The sequence below is a fragment of the Pholcus phalangioides genome, unplaced genomic scaffold (genome assembly GCF_987345545.1).
Source record: "Pholcus phalangioides strain wild (caught in Gottingen) unplaced genomic scaffold, Ppha-v1.0 ptg000015l_1, whole genome shotgun sequence".
Lineage (NCBI taxonomy): Eukaryota > Metazoa > Arthropoda > Arachnida > Araneae > Pholcidae > Pholcus > Pholcus phalangioides.
The window spans coordinates 101899367-101916734 of record NW_028301608.1 but is presented as its reverse complement, the minus strand read 5'-3'; the positions used below and the strand labels follow the sequence as shown (position 1 = coordinate 101916734).

At 32.1% G+C, this 17368-nt stretch overlaps 1 protein-coding gene across 1 annotated transcript in view; it reads right to left on the bottom strand.

Moving 5' to 3' along the window:
• Nucleotides 1–13038: 13038 nt before the first annotated feature.
• LOC149077214 (uncharacterized) overlaps nucleotides 13039–17368 on the bottom strand; it is a 35378-nt gene continuing 31048 nt past the window's right edge. Inside the window, exons 18-24 of the mRNA XM_089242358.1 lie at nucleotides 16746–16844; nucleotides 16516–16618; nucleotides 16319–16406; nucleotides 13918–13966; nucleotides 13734–13759; nucleotides 13540–13606; nucleotides 13039–13335 (exon numbers count right to left, since the gene is read on the bottom strand). Of these exons, the coding sequence (XP_089098484.1) occupies nucleotides 13186–13335; nucleotides 13540–13606; nucleotides 13734–13759; nucleotides 13918–13966; nucleotides 16319–16406; nucleotides 16516–16618; nucleotides 16746–16844 (582 nt within the window). The 3' untranslated portion in view covers nucleotides 13039–13185. The remainder of the gene's footprint in view (nucleotides 13336–13539; nucleotides 13607–13733; nucleotides 13760–13917; nucleotides 13967–16318; nucleotides 16407–16515; nucleotides 16619–16745; nucleotides 16845–17368) is intronic.

Here is a 17368-nt window from a genome sequence, read left to right as displayed (position 1 = left end):
TACTTAGACGTAAGTACGTCAGTCACGCGACCACGAGTTCCTATTCCTTTCGCGTAGCTTTTAACAATTCCATTTGCCACGCTTCTCGGAAACACTGTCGAGCACACATATATATATACACATCATATATGTATATATATATATATATATCCACACACACATGGTGTGCATCACCAAAAATAATTACAAAAAAAGTACATATACATATTGCAGTCGAAACTTCATATGCATGCAACTATCAACACGAATTTCAGAAACACAGTAGTGTTGAAAGGTATAAGTGGAGTCACGGAAAGAAATATGCATTCATATCCAACTGAAAGAGATTTCAATACCCAATTAGCCGCCTATTTATGGTAAAATAAACTTTTCGCTGAAATAACTCACATGAAATGCACGCGTGCGTAATTTTACACATCTTATGGTTTTATACTCAAGAGAAAGTTTTTCTAATTTACCGTATTGATACGACTATATCAGTGATTCTCAACGTGGTCGTTAACGCCTCCTGTGGGGAGGGGGGGGATAAAATGTTCCGGGGGGCGGTAGAAGCTATGGGTATAACATAGGATCCTATGGGTTAGATTGCGTTAGGGGCGATGGGAGAAAAATATTTCTAAGAAACGGGGAGATTGGACAAAAAAGGTTGGGAAACTATGAACTATATCATAATTCCCCCCCCCCCATAGCTTTTGTCGGAAAATAAAGAATCAGTCTATTTATACAATAACGTCTTAAAATAATGTCTATACTTTTAAAGAGGGTAATTGAGTATTTATAATAAGAAGTGATCCACATTAAAAATGATCGAATTCTAAATTACGGGGCGGGAAGTTTCATCTTCGCCCCGGGCGGCAAAAACCCTAGTTACGACCCAGTATGAAAGTCACTCGCTTGTGTGTATTGCTATCCGACACTCAACACCAAAGCACTTCCAAAATCACATCAAATCACTTGTAGCTGCACTTAAAATCGAGAGTCAATATCTCATAGCTCGACTCCAAAATCCAGTCAAGTCTCTTGTAGCTCGACTCAAAATTCGAGTCTAATATTAGTCTCTGACAACTTGCAGCTCCTCTCAACTCGTCAATAATGTAAATTTTAGGATATGCAACATCGGACTGCATAAAGAACACAAGAAGGAATGATCCTCGTCCGCTTGATGTAATATTAATTACCCCAAAATATAAAAATGAAAAATAGTTTCTTCTAATTTTTTCTGCATTTTTTAAGGTAGAGAGAATTTTTACAGTTTCTCTCCACAATTTTAGATAATTGTTCTATCCACTTAATAAGAAAAAAGTGTACGAAGAGAAACTGGGATTCCAAGTGCAAAATCTCTCTAATTTCTACGAATGCTGTTAAATTTTGTTTTTCATTTTGCAATGTATTATAACAAGGCTTGCACGAAATAGCAATATCCTGACGTACATGAAAACAAATGATTCGAAACTGAACACCCTCTACGGTCCCGTGTATATGCGGATATACATGAGAAATGCATGGTGAGAATAAGAGAAAAACATTATATATATTAATTATATTCACCAATTCTTATTTATTTTAGAAAGTACATCTTCTAGCGTCATTTCAGTATAAAAAATACAGCTCTATAACTAAAATACTTTTTATCTAGAAGGAGATGATTTCTTGTTGGCGTCATTTTTGCGGAGCTGCTGAAATTTATGTTCTCGGAGATTGATAAAATCGCAAAAACATTTTGGGAATTAAAAATAAAATTCAAAGTGAAAAAAAACTATTTAACTTTGCTTAACAAGATTTCATCTGTTTATAGATACAATCATAGTTTCAAATACATGGTTTCAAAAGCTGAGGAAACGTCGCTGAGGATGAGAACCAAACTCATGTTGGCGAATTTATTCCAAACCAGTTTGATAAAATATACGCTTATGTTTGATCGTAGATATACAACAGTCATTGATATTGAACACCGATTAACGCGTTTCTAACTCATTAGCGACAGTAAATCGCAGTTTAGGGGAATTGGCCAGAGTTAGTGTGTGGTTAAATATAATTATTGATATTGGCGATATGAATATGATGGAGGATGGTATATTTACAATCGCTTATTTCTTTAAAAAGACCGCGGTGCTGAATTGCAGGGGGGGAGGGGGGGAGAGGGAGCATTCTTTGTTAACCATGGTCATTTCAACATGGATATTTCTGGTCATCTTGGCAAAACCATCCTACACATCTCTAGAAGACTCGACCATTCCCTTAAAATGCTTCAAATACAGCTTCTTTCCTCATACCATTAGTGAATGGAACAAACTCCCAAGCTCTCCCCCCCCCCTACTCCCTCTATCACTAGTTTTTTGTCCAATATCAAACAATATATTTGTCAATACAAGATTCATCGAAAGACTGGTTATTTGTGGAGATGAAGATTACAAGGAAGAAGATTACAAGGAATTTTCCTCCTTGTAATCTTCATCTCCACAAATAACTAGTCTTTCGATGAATCTTGTATTGGCAAATGAAGAGGGCATTTCTATATGCAATATCTTTGTCATTTTCAATCGCATCCTCTTGTGTAGGCTCTAGGGCCAACAAATATTGTATATATAAATAGGAGGTGCGGTACTTTTACTTTAACGCACATCAACTCCGGTCATATATCGCCATACGACTATTTCGACCCAGTGGAGTTGGGTGGGAAATGAAAACTTCATCTACGGTGGTCGCCTCAGTGCCGGTAGGTAAAGAACTTGCTTCTGACGTTCTATGCATGGATTCGAACACATGGATTTTGATGGTAACCTTCACAGTCAAAGATGAACATCTTACCCTTGCGCCACTCGGACGCTGGACTTCGCACTTGCAAATGGGACATTTTTGTAGTATTGATACAGTTATCAACCAGTTATCAAAATCTCCGTGTTTCCATGTGATCACATCACGTGCCGTCGATTGTTGCACGGATATCAGGCAAACTGTATATTTTACCCTTAATTGGTCAATTTAACTAATTAAAAAATCCACTCTAAGTAATTAAATTGCTGTGTGATGATGTATTTTTTTCAATAAAAAATATGATAACAGTACCAATTTACATCCATTTTTGTAAAAAAGAAGTTTCTATACAAATTTCTATGGGGCTGAATCATAGAGAGTTAACCTTCATCCATCACGATGATGAATTAAAATGATGTTTCGTTGAATATTCTTCTAGATCAATATTTAATCTTCCAATCCTAGAGTAGGAAAGTTGAGTGATGAGTAAGGAAGCTATCATATTTATTGAATTTTCTTTGGATTAGTTCATTTTTGTTTCTATCGTTCTGCCGCATTTGTTTATGACTATATCCATACGGGAATCATAATTCTTCGAGAGATATTGCAATTCATTATTCGTTAACGGGAATAAATGACTGAGACGGGACTCTCTCAGTATATTTCATTTCTATCCGTACCCGTTCAATAAACGCTTCACAGTTTATTATGTACATCTTGTGTAACATACTACAGGTCTGTTTAGCGATTTTTCATGTTTCCACGTGACTATATTTGATATATATATATTCGGTTTAAGTTCTTAAAACTCATTTCAGTTGGTGTGTTTCTGAAAAGTATATCAAATTCTGTTAGAACGCTGGGATTTTTACGTGAGAAATACAAGATATATATTTTGTATTTTCTAAAATTATTTTCTCGTTTGTGTTTTGAGATAAATCCACTGGTTTTCTTCGAAAACAAGGTAAAAAAAATCGAATCTTTGCGAAATTTTCTAGGAAACCCCACTTTTCAGGGGGGAAAAATGGAGTGTTTTTTATTTATTTATAAATATATCCATAAAATGAAGAGTTGCATTTGCCCTGGAGAAAAATTTAAAAATAAACAATGGTAATTATCGGAAAATTAGTACTTCAGTGTTGATGATATCCATGATAGATATTTTGATAATAGAACGTATACTTTTTGTACTTCAAAACGGACACTTAGCAACGGATAATTCCCACTGGGTATTAGTTTCATAGTGGAATACTAAAACCAAGTTTTGCCGATTAATTATTGTTATTGTTATTATGAATATGTTATTATTAATCGTTAATTAATTATGATGAAATAAACGCGAAATCATTAATTTATTAATAAACTGTAATTATTGATTGTACTATGTCCAACTGAGTGTTAATAACGTAAACTATCCGAATTATAGTGCAAAATAGTCGAATTATAGTTTCATGTTCCGAGTGCAAAGTTTTCATATATTCAAATGATCTTACATATTTCCCTAAACATAATAATGACTTCTCTCTCACCGAAATACGAGTAGCTGTAAATTATGTACAAGTCTGAGAATACTGTTTATGTCAGAATTAAAACAATATGACTATATTGTGCACATTATGTATCGCATATCATGGGATCCTTTTGGCACAGAGGAGTCGATGTATTTTTCAAAACATAGCTGTATGTTAAAAATCATCAAAATTTCATTTTTCAATATATATAGTTTTTCCTTTGTACCACATATTCATGGTACTCATTTAGCCATAAGATAAAGCATGGATGTATGATGTATATTTTTTTGGATTCGGAACTTCTTTTGAAAACAACCTGAATGTTACCCCAAAGAAAAATGAAATTCATAGAAACTAAAATATAGGCACTAAAATTTGCAAAAAATTTGCAAAATCGGCCAAAAAGCTTCTAAAATTCCTGAAATAGGCACTATAGAGAGACCATTTATAATTAATTGAAAAAAAGGAAGAACTAAAATATATAAAAGATCTAAAAACGAATAAAAAATCGGTTGCTCAGTCAACTGTTCCAATGATAGTTTAGGAACACCTCCATTATCCGCCAAGCTGAGCTGATATTTTCATGCCCAAAAAAGTGTTTGCGGTCCGTCAAGATATAATAGGAAGTGATTTAATTGAATACTGAACACGTCAATCGCTAGCATGCAAAATGATGCTAGCTGAAATTAAAGAGTAACAATTGTGTCAAAACTAATACTTTTTTCGTAATAACGACAGATTTCTCAGAAGTTTCAAATATTAACCTTAGTACTCAGTAGATCTGTTCTGTCTTACAAGATGGTCTACCCAATTCAATGGAGAAGGCTTTTGTTAAACGGAAAACAAATTGTTATGAAAGTATAGGAGGTGGCGGTGATGTGGAAAACAGAAATGGACCCCTCGCGAACGTATTAAAAATTTTATTACTTAACTAATTAGGACATCACAAGTGTTAAGGAAAAAGGCATATACTGAGAAATAGAAAGCTATAACTATACATGGTGAAGTCGACAGCGAACTGACGGTAACGCCTCAGCGTCGTGGCTGTAAGAAAGGAAACGCTACTCACTCAGTTATACAGGTGAAATTTACTCATCAGGCATGAATCAACATGATTTTTACAAATAATAATAATTATAAAAATAATCCCCACAGATGTTTCCAGTGCATTTATGGTGTGAACAAATGAAATCCTAGCACACACACACAGCATGAGGCCTTGCCTTTGGCAATTGCCTTTCCAAAGCAAAGTTGATGCATTAGTGAATAATTGTAAATTTAATTTTAATTGTGTTTTAATTGGAGTTCTTACAATGTATACGTGCGAGTTACACCAAAACCTTCAAGATAGAGATTAGGAGGCTAGTATCCAGGAGGCATTGGTTCCACTGTATGCTGATTGCTATCTGAAAACTATGTATAGCATTGAGATGTAGATTCTTTGTCAGCTCTATGCCTGAAAACACAAAGTTTTCTATCTCTTAAGCACTTAAGCCTATTTGCGTTCAAGTGGGAGTAGGATGGAGGAGTGGAGTTTCTCATAAGAAATATTATACCACGAGTTGGAGATTATGATCAAAATATTCAGGTTTTACGTTACAAACCTCAAAGATGCATAAGTAAACACGAAACAATGCCGGAATAGACATTAAACGCAAGAAAAATTTAAGAAAGATATTTTAGAAAAGTATTTGATGAATAAGAACAAAATGTGGCATTTATGTAAACTTCTGACCTCTACTAATTAAAAATATGACACGTTTCCTGTAAAATATGAAATTTACCAAGAGTATATAATGCGCATATATCTGATTAGTTGTGTTTCTTCCCACAATTTAGAATAAAGGTGTGTGTGTGTGTGTATATATATATATATATATATATATATATATATATATATATATATATATATATATATATATATATATATATATATATATATATATATATATATATATATATATATATATATATAATGTCAAGTACAAATATTTGAGCGAAAATTTTATTCGACTATATGATTCCTTTGAAAATTAATATAAATATCCTACAGCACATTGATAGTTCCGGGTTCTATCACACGAATTATACGTAATATTATATAAAATCAGTAAAGAAAATATAAATTCGCGGTGTGTGCGTGATTTATTTTATACCTCAAAATTATTATTTTTTCATGTCTTTTCATTAATAAATTCTAGTTCTTTTTTCTTCTTCTGAGAATTTGAATGGATAAATGTTGTCCATTTTTATGTTACATCTCCTTTTATGATTATTAGACTTTGCCGCATCATTAATAATTTTTTTTAAGAACAAAAAGAACGAAAAACTTATTCGCGGATCGAATGTACTAAAAAGAAGATGAAAAGGAATGAAGTCTCGGGCGACTTATGTTAATTAGCGTTACTCTATTGAGAGTTCTTTGAACTGCGATTCCTCATGGATTTCTCTGAAGGCTACTAATATTTTTACTTGTTTCTGCTGTATAGGAAATATTTTTTTTTCCTCCGTATTTCTTTCCGCATTCATCTTTTATGTAGTTTTCAATAAAAGAAAAAAAATATGTTGTCATAGGCATTTATTAATTTAGAAGAATTTAGTCTTTTATCGAATTCGTTCTTGTTTATATTTTGACTTTTTTGTTTTGGACTCAATTTTTGGGGTTTCGTATTTCAAAACTATTAAATTTCATCAATTATTCAAATTTATTTTCCGGATCAGAATAACTAAAAAAAAAAAATTTTTTTTAGTAATTTTATTAACAGTGTAACAAAAACTCAGGTTATGAGTCTTGCATTCTATTGCATCGATTTATTCAATTAATTTTGTTCTCCCAGTATAAACATTGTATATAAATTTAACGGTGTACAATTCCTTTTTTTTTCGTTTTGTTTTCAGTGCAGGCTGAATGTTTAGTGAATAAAGTTCATTTAACTTAAACAGAAAAAAACGTAATTAAATGAGATAATTCTGTTTCGCTATCGTGAACGGCAAATCGGATTATCAAAAAAAAAAAAAAAAAAAACATGGAAGAAATAAACTCCAACTGTTAGTAGTTACTTTCATTAGTATGAAAGTAGTTATAAATCTAAATCGAAATGTTTCGATCTACACGGATAACATACCATAATTGCAGCCAAGATCTATGTTGCCGATAGTTATGTAAATAGAAATAAAAACAAAAAAGACGTTAAAATCTGCTAGTGCTTGAAATTTAATCTATATTTCTTGGCAGAGAACTTCATTAAAATATTAATGTATCATTTCAATTCATTGAAAAAATATTTTTTAAAGTATTGGTTATAAACATCCAGATAATATCTATTGATTATTTCATAAGATTAACCCTTTAAGCGCTACAGAAGAAATCACTAAACCCCTATAAAATATCATGCCTATTCTAATCAAGTGGGCTTTCTGATAATGCTGAACAGGTGCAAGGTAAGGGGGTATAAGGAAAAGTGTTGCATTGAGTAATCAAAATTTCTGGGCTTATCGATGTTCAAGTAACAGGTCTTTGAGAAGGCGAGACATATGCAGTTAATGACGCTCATAGGATTAACAGAAATTAAATAAATAAACATTTTCTTTTTGACTATCTCGACGTTGATCTCAATATAAGAATGATTTCTCCATCATTAGCGAAAAAATCAGAAAAACATCGAAAGTGGTAAGAAATTTCATATGAATATCTATTTATGAATTTCAATATGGTGAATATTTCACCTTTATTTGTTGATGAAAAACCAAATATTGACACTTTAATTTTAGAATATACAAGAAAGTTCGAGACACGCAACTGCATTTCAAATTACATGAAATTTTCACTCGATAAGTAAACTCCTTATGATCATTTTGTGGATGCAACTCTTTGAAAGTCAACGTTGTTAGTCTTCACAGTGTTTAGCTTCACGGCTATATAATAGGACTACTCTATAGTCCTGCTTTAGTTTACTTACATACTTATTTAAGAAACTACTTCTGCACCCGATATAGGCGTTGGACAATTTACTGCCGTTTCATATAGAGAGAAGAGGCGTCTTTATCTTCCACCTTTTTTGTAAAAATGGAAATGTGTTTTTTGTTTTTTTTTTGCGGTCACAACTGTTTTTGTATGAATTCTGAGTAAATGATGTATTCAAATGCTGTCATCTACCTTCCAAATCAGAAGTGCAAAATCGCAATGAGTAAAGATTTAATTGGAGAGTGTGGGTTTTGTTATTGATTGATCACATCGGGATTTGATTTCTCCCGATCGCTATGCGAGACTGAATTTACTTTTCATATCGATCATGAAGAGATTTTTGAGACTTTTCTCACATTATACAATATTATCGAAAATATAGCGTTTAGCAGTAATCACTGATATAATCATGAAGACACACCAATGCAAGGATTCGGAAAATCAAAGAAATCATTACAAAAACAAACAAAAAAAAAAAAACGAAAAAATATTCTATCATGTGATCTTCACACACACATTTGATATTAAATACTCTAAACATGAAATGCACCTATTACAGTGATATATTTTCAAATATAATGGGAGTTATTCTTATTCAATTTTTCGCTCAATTCTAGGAAGATATCATTGATGGAAATATTTTTTTTAGTTAAGCATTCTATCGAAAGAACATTTTTCTTCCCTTAAATTTAAATATCTTGATACAGCACTGCAGAGAGCCTTAAACAAAAGTGCTCTTTCTGGATATAAATTTGAAAAATCACTTTATCAGACAAACACATTCGGTAATGTAGATTAGGGTGCTTCGCTTTTCTTTCCAGTAAATTTAAAAGAATTTTGTATTTAATAGAAAACAGAATTATTAATGATATTCTTTGATGAAATCCATACATTATGTTTCGCGAATATAAAACTTTAGATTTTCTAGAGAACTATATTGAATAATTTATTGGAGAAAATAAAAGATGATCATTCACAATAAAATGAGTGTGCATCCATTTTTTGGTTTTTTTTGTGTATTATATATTTGTATTTGTATAACACATTTTTAGATTTGTGTAACACATTTCTAGATTTGTGTAACACGTTTCTAGATTTGTGCACTACATACTTGTATTCATGTAACACATATTTGTATTCGTGTAACACATGTCTGTATTCGTTTAACACATGTCTGAATTTGTGTATTACAAGTTCGTATTTGTGAAATTAAAAAAAAAAAAAAAAACAAATATTAAATGGATAAAAATGTGGAATCCAATCAATCCTTCCGGTCTCAAAATCACCATGTTTACTTTAATGAAAGTTACTATTCTCAGTCTGAAAATTTATAATGCTTGAGGGAATGCGTATCAATCTTTGTATCTGTCGCAGATATTGAAAATTTAGGGACCTTCATCTTAAATGTATGCGTATTTAAGAAGTATTAAATCTATAAAGTATCATATAATATATATAAATAAATAAATAAATATATATATATATATATATAATGGATAAATTAATGATTAATAAGAAACAAAAAAATATCAGTTACATTTTGGAAAGCGAATAAAATATTTTTTTTGCATTGTTCTTTTTGTTTTGAGAATGAGGCAATTTTTTCATATATATCATGTCTATATGTTCGCCAAACACATACATTTGAGATACATAATTGTTATCTAATTATACAACCGTAAATCAGTGATTCGACATTAAAATAGACTCTCATTCATCCGGTACATATCAGACAAAGGTATCAAGAGATGGTATTTTTTTCGGCCCGAAATATACCGAGAAATTGCATTTTCTGCAATGTTATGCCAATATTGGATATACTAGTTATGTTATTGGTTATAGTTATGTTATTGGTTATAGTTATGTTATTGGTTATAGTTATGTTATTGGTTATAGTTATGTTATTGGTTATAGTTATGTTATTGGTTATAGTTATGTTATTGGTTATAGTTATGTTATTGGTTATAGTTATGTTATTGGTTATAGTTAAGCATATTTTGACGATACGTTTGAACCAGACTTTCTTTTTCGCTCGACAGTGCCATTTTTTTCTCTTCTGTGGCTTGACGAATAAATGTCGGATTAGTGCACCACCGGACTATCGAAAGTTTACTGTAATTTTTTTTAAAAAGTTTACGTCTTTCCTAATGTCTGTTCTTTCTTTTCAGAATGAAAGCTGACATTTAGCAGCATGAATGATCAGGGTAAACATCTACCTAATTTATCAAAATACAAAATACTTCACACATGTGATTCAAACCATATCATTTCTTTGTGATAAAATTTTCTATTCAGAGATTTTGCTGTAATATTTTTTTAAAAAAGGAACTGTATTTTAGATAAAATTTATCTAAAAGACAGTTCATTTAATGTGCACGCACTTTTAGGCCTTTGCAAATATGAATGCTGATGTTGGTTATCATATCAAATGCACGAAACGATGTCTAAATAGATTATAAGCTATAATTCCTGGTCAAATAATCATTCATAAGCATGGAAGTTACTATACCATGTCAAAAAAGATCAAATGAAACCAAACATTCTAATGATGCTTAATTGAATATGCACTGAGCTCAAAGTGGAAAACATTTGAGTAGTTCGATGTTATATTTCTAAAACAAATTCACTTGATGATGGATCTTTAAAATCAAACCGCATGAATAGAGAAACATCGTTTGAAACAAGTTCGCTTCATTCAAGTTTCATTTCATAACTAAATTTTTGAATTGCTATATTAAGGCAACAGAGTAATAAATGTTGTAAGAACAGAAAGAAACAAATATGACTTACAAATATTACGGGAAAAGCTTTTGAAAAGGTGTATTTTTTATTCCATGAAACATAATACAAATACGAATTTTTCTTATGTTGGGACAATTCCAATTGTAACGCTTTAAGAGAAAATAAATACATGTTACTATCAGGAAAAAGAATATTTCGTAAAACTATATAATGATATAAATCACGCAAGATTTACATTTTAGCTGTATATTTTATTTATGAAATGCTATATATATATATATATATATATATATATGCATTTCTCGTCATTTGTCACGCCCAGAATGTCGAAGGCAGAATTAGCTATGAATAAACATTCTGCGCTGTTTTCTGGATCAACTATTTTTCGTAGCCTATAGTTGTCTGTTATAGAAAAAAATGATTTCATAATTTTCTTTTTCAAAAATGTGCTTTACTTTTGAAAGATATTTATTGTTTAGTTTGAAGAAATATTCCTATTAATTCTGACTGACACCTCGTTATAAAATTTCCCTGAAATTCATATAGAAAATATATACTGCATATATACATATACAGCGTGTCTCGTAAGTGCTAATGCGTTCTTTATCTCGTCAACCGTCCGTCATCGATGTATAGTTTTAATTTAAGAAATGCTAAAAAGCGTTCAAAAATAACGCCGTACCAGTTTTGAGAGGGGATATTTTTTTCGAATATCTACTTCTCGACAATTGCTGATTTCAGTTATGTATCGCAAACAAAAGACTAAATTTCTCCTGAACCAGAAACAGCTATGGTTTATTGTAAGCTCTTTCTCTGAAACTTGTTGGATGGTTGAGTTTTTGTTTCATTTTGAAATTTGCCAATATTTCAGCGCTTATAGCTCGCGATTGAAACCAAATATTTCGATGAATTTGGTGTCAACTCTCTTATATCATTTTTTTCTGTTCTTTCCAAATAAGTGCATAGTTTGAGTAAAGGACTTCCAGAAACTTCAAAAATTAAGTATTTTTCAGACTTGCATTTTTTTTTCTATTGTCGATTATCCACCATCACTCAAACAGGGTTTGAGATGGGACATTGTTGACGGGGTGTTTCATGATCCACTTGGGCTCTTCTATCACCCCTCTCTTCCGTTTGGCAGAATAGATTGGATTCACCCTGTATATATTCAGGTTGCTTATACAAGGTGATTCAGAAAAGATGGTGGAAAAGTTTAAGAGGTGATAGTACACACCAATACAAACGATTGTAATCAAAGAATACATAGTCTAACGTGAAATGCAAACGCGCTATCGCCTTTCGAAACGGCCGCTCCGCAAATTTTAAAACGGCTTTTCACCGTAACGCTCACCGTACATTCCTGCTGCCTCTGTAGTACTTCCGGTTGCAGTACATGAAATGTATGTCTGCATTTTCAGTATTACCAAAGTGAGCCATTATCCCGTACGTTACAACTGTTAGAACGGTTGCACGCTGAAATAACGTGACAGGGCTCGCGTCAGCGCCTTTTGTTCACTGTGACGCAGATTTGCATACGGTTTCTTCTTCTTCCCCAGGTTACATTTGCATGCACGGTACTCTTTTTTCCCCCGATATATTTCAACAGGAATGCCGTTTTTACGTTGGCTCAGCGGCCGTTTCGGAACGCGCTACGCGTTTGCATTTCATGTTAGACCATGCATTATTTGATGACAATTGTTTGTGTTGGTGTGTACTATCACCTCTTAAAATTTTTCCTATCTTTTCTGAATCACCCTGTGTAACGGTAATGGGCCAAATAAACTGTGATTCGTTAACGTGATTTGGTTTTTCTGTGTTGAACTTCCATAACGAGAGAGATCAGGACAAAATCAATGTTAATATATATATATATATATATATATATATTTCATGTTCCTGACAGTTTTTTTTAGAGAAATGATGTACGAAAATTTTGTAGAACTAAACTGTTCAACTAACTCTTCAACGAAATTCTGTTAAACTTCTAGCAGTTGAAAAAATACATGGACAATATCTGGTTATGTATAAGTTTATTTAAGAAATAAGTACAGTGAAGACTAGAATACACACATGTTGAAAATTTCGGACTCAATCAAAGCAGATTACGTACTAGATCAATGTATCATTTTTCGGATTAAATTATACCAGGTAATAACATTGGTTATCGATTGAAGTTTTGTGTTTAATCAATCTTTAATGATATTTCTTTCCCCGTCAATTTCTTGTATTCGACACTAACTTTCTTCTATTTATAAAATGTAAAATAATCATGATGAACGCCTCGAAGAAATCAATCACAGCTACCATCGAGACGCCGATCCATGCTCCTAAGAATCCTCCTATGTAGCTGAATACCTCTAGGTCCTATTTAAATTATATTCAGAAATATATGAATAATTTGAAGTATTTTCACGATAATTGGAAAATATGAAAATATTTATAAAGTAAGTTGTTTCAAAATGGGACTTTAGTATGCGAATTAATCAAAAATAAATTTTTTGCTTCTGCAATACAGTACCAATGTAAGGTACTATCCGTTTAAGTACCTTAACAAAATACGCATATCACCTGATATTGAGGTCGATATCTGTATTTCTTGACTTCTTGTTCCCGAAGAGACACTATCACTTTGCTCCTGAAAAAAAAAAGTATTATGTGATGAATCATACAATTCAATATTGAAATTGAGTTAGTTGTCTGCACACACACATCCCCCACTAATTAAGGACCCTATATTGTTACAATATCATGATTCTACTCACATATCACGAATTCTGTTGTCTCCCCACTGCAAAGAGAAAACCCTATATTAAATCTTACTGAGTCAGAAATTCCAAATTCAATATTTTCAACATAATTAAATTCATTCCTTTAGAGTATTTCGTAATTTTTGTTTACTTTCACTTGATATAAATATCGGTAACTTTACCCACGAGGAAGACTCACATCTAGTTCCATTTTCCGAGCTTCGAAAATATAATTGTACTTCCGCTTCCTGAAAACAAAAAGATATTATATAAATGTATATATTAGTTAACATACAAAACCAGTTTCTCTCCAAGAAACATTAAGTTATCTAAAAACTATTTTTGCATTTATTACTTTTCCTTTTCCAAAAAGTGTGAGGAAGGGTTCGAGTAGATTTAAGAGGTAATTTTTTAGACTTTCTTTGCTTTGTTTTATCTGTACGATTTTTAATCCTAGACTGCAGGGATAGTCGTGAAAATGTATCTCCTAAAACGAAAGCGTAAAAAAATTTCCTCTTTTTCTAGTTGTGTTTTGTGGCAAACAGATGACACTCATACTCCTAGTTGCAAATGCAGTGAAATCTTAAGTAAACCTTATAAATAGGAATCGGAATCTTACAATATAGGAATCGGAAGATGTCTTTGACGGAATAAAAAAAAATACAGTCAAATCCATATATATATCTATATATATATATATAATGAACTTCAAGAGACCGGAGAAATCACTTCGTTATAATGAAATTTTGTTATAAAGGATTTCTAGATTTTAGCATTGTTCGTATGTAAACTGGGAGTTTAGAAACTTTCGCTAAAATGAGATTTTCGCTATGACGGCATTCTTCAAAAATGGGGTTCGACTGTAGTCCCTTCTTTAATTATTGTTTTATTTGTGCACCTTTTGTAAAATGGAAATCTGTCCTGAATGGAAAATAATTATTTCAGTCCATTGACGTTTTTTTCGTACAGATTTCACTGTATAATATAATCGAAAAGGAAGTATGACGAAAACAGAAAGTCTGGGTTCGAACGCACATTCACCGACGAAATAGAGATTGGGGGGGAGGGCAGGCAGGTATTCTATCACTACTCAACAATACGCCCAAGTAATTATCAATATTAATAGCATTATGCAGGTAAATCTATTATAAATTAGAGAGAAAAAATAAATGTCTATGCGTACGATATCTATACTGCATTCTAGGGGGAAAAAAAGGATTATCACAGTATGATTGAGCAGGCTACTATGTTGTTAAAAACTGTAGATGATGGGAGCATTCTGAGGGTAAAAGAAGTGTTTAGTGAGTAGCTGTATTCTTGTCATTCACCTCGATCAAAGGCATTTGAAAAAAAAATTCACATTTTTTCGCTGACTTTTTTGCACATGAGCAGTTGCCTCTTCTCCGTTTTGATCTGAATTGAAAGATAAAAGCTTTCGCGCGGGTGTCGCTATGAGAAGTATGGCCGAGGAGCCTTGGTTCAGTGGAACTTCAGTGGAATTCCAGACATTCCATCCACATCTGCGGAGTAATCTTAATCTGTCGTTGACCTGCAGATGTGACGAAGCTAAAATACTAATGGATCATGTCTCCAGGTGCCGGACTATCTGCTCGTCAACTTTTAGGATAATTACTGACTTACGCGATCATTTCCTCATCACCAAAACAAAATGATCGCTGAGGGAAAATATTCGATTGGAAAAGCATCGATTGGCCGACAGTAACATTGATAACACAATAAAAGTTTCATTTCGCTAACGGCCCGTGTAGCGAATTTAGAATCATTTTAGAGCGATGTTCTTCGACCTTTTTACAGCTGCGTAACGGTGAAAATAGTTTGAACGTGAAAATAGTTGAAAATAGAAAGAACTTTGCACAGGCCTGCGGAAATGGGAGAAACTATTTGCGGATCGGCAAAAAAATCGGAAAAAAATGATAACTAACTTGCCAATCCAGTTAAAAGAATATTATAAATAATTTCAGGACCGACAAAAAATAATTAGGAGGAATAATTTGCGAACCTGCATAAAATAAGTACATGAAAAATAATTTGAGCATTGGCAAAAAAAAGGGGGAAAATGTAAAATAGTTTGCAGACCAGCATATACTTAAATGATTGGGAGAAATAATTTGAAAACCAGCAGAAAGATTAATAAATAAGATAACTAATTTGCGGACCGGTAATAAATAGAGGAAAAATTCGCAGACATACAAGCAGTAAACAAAGAGATGAGAACCATTATAACGACAGTATAATATGTAATTAAAATTATGTAGCGACAATATTGGTGGAAATGTTACGCAGACCGGCCCTTGTACACGGACCAGCGTTTGTAAAACACTGCTCTACAGCATTGTTTGGTGCATGACGGTGTTGGTTTTGTGGCAGTGCATATTTCCCTTGAATGTACAACGTTATTTTCAGATGGGAGAAAAAATTATGTTCTATCAGTTTGAGAAATCAAATCTACCGCATGAATTAACGGAAAAACTATTTCTCTCAACTCACACCTGATGATATTAAATTATTATTATTAATTTGTTATTAGAAGCAAAAACTGTAGAAATTAATGCAACAAAGTTCAAAAAATAAATACTCACGTACAATCTTCCTCGTAACGTTCCATACATAGCATTACATCTTGAAAGAAGTTGTCATCATTTCTTATACATAACCCTATAAAAACATCTGTAGACATAACGAAAATATAGTATATTGTAATTTGAACGTTCGAGAAAAAACATTAAATATAAAAATAAAGATTCCATATCGAATGTACAACATAGTGTGCAAATACCATCTGCTGGACAAACATTTTCTTGGTTGCTGTATGGAAAAAACGGGATGGAACAATTGCAGATTCTATAAATCAAATCCAGAATGCATTTTTTTGTGTTCATCTAGAAAAGAAAATGTCTATTAACGGAGTGCAATATTCATAAATCTATATGTATGCATTATATCAACAAATGTGTTAAAGCTGTTTATGTATTTTATCGATGCTTAACTTGTATTAAAATGTCTTACTACTTGAGATCTCGGTCCAGTTTTCCCTCTTTCTTGCCACAACTCTGTGTAATTCGTACAATTACTTTGATATGGATATGGCAGAAGATGTTCCTCTTCCTAGAGGAAGGACAGGTTGAAAATATTACATTTTCTACAATGTAAATGAAAGTTATATTTTAAATATCAATACTGCTTTGTGTACACATAAAAAAGAACATAATAATATTTGCAAAAAACATGGTTCAATTTGTATTCCCAGCTGCATCTCCATGTAAGTCACCTTTTCAAATAGGGGAGTCAGTAATAAAGGGAAATCGGTATATAGAGCCAAATTAAGTTTTACATCATTCTTACATAAGTAGTTTTAAAATTTCAGTAAATTGACGAAAATACGAGTGACATATCTGAAATTTCATTAAACAGAAAAAATTTCATTATTTCCAAATTCTACTGTGTATTCCAATTTTTAATTTCAATTCCACTTTTTTACTTTTGACCAAGCTCGAAGTAATAAAACAAAATAAATTACTGTTTCCTTATGAATTACAAACTACCTGTGAAACTTCCATATAGGCGGCCACATTTATTCCGTGGCCAGTTTTTCTCGGAACGGACAATAGGCTCCGTGCACATAATACAAA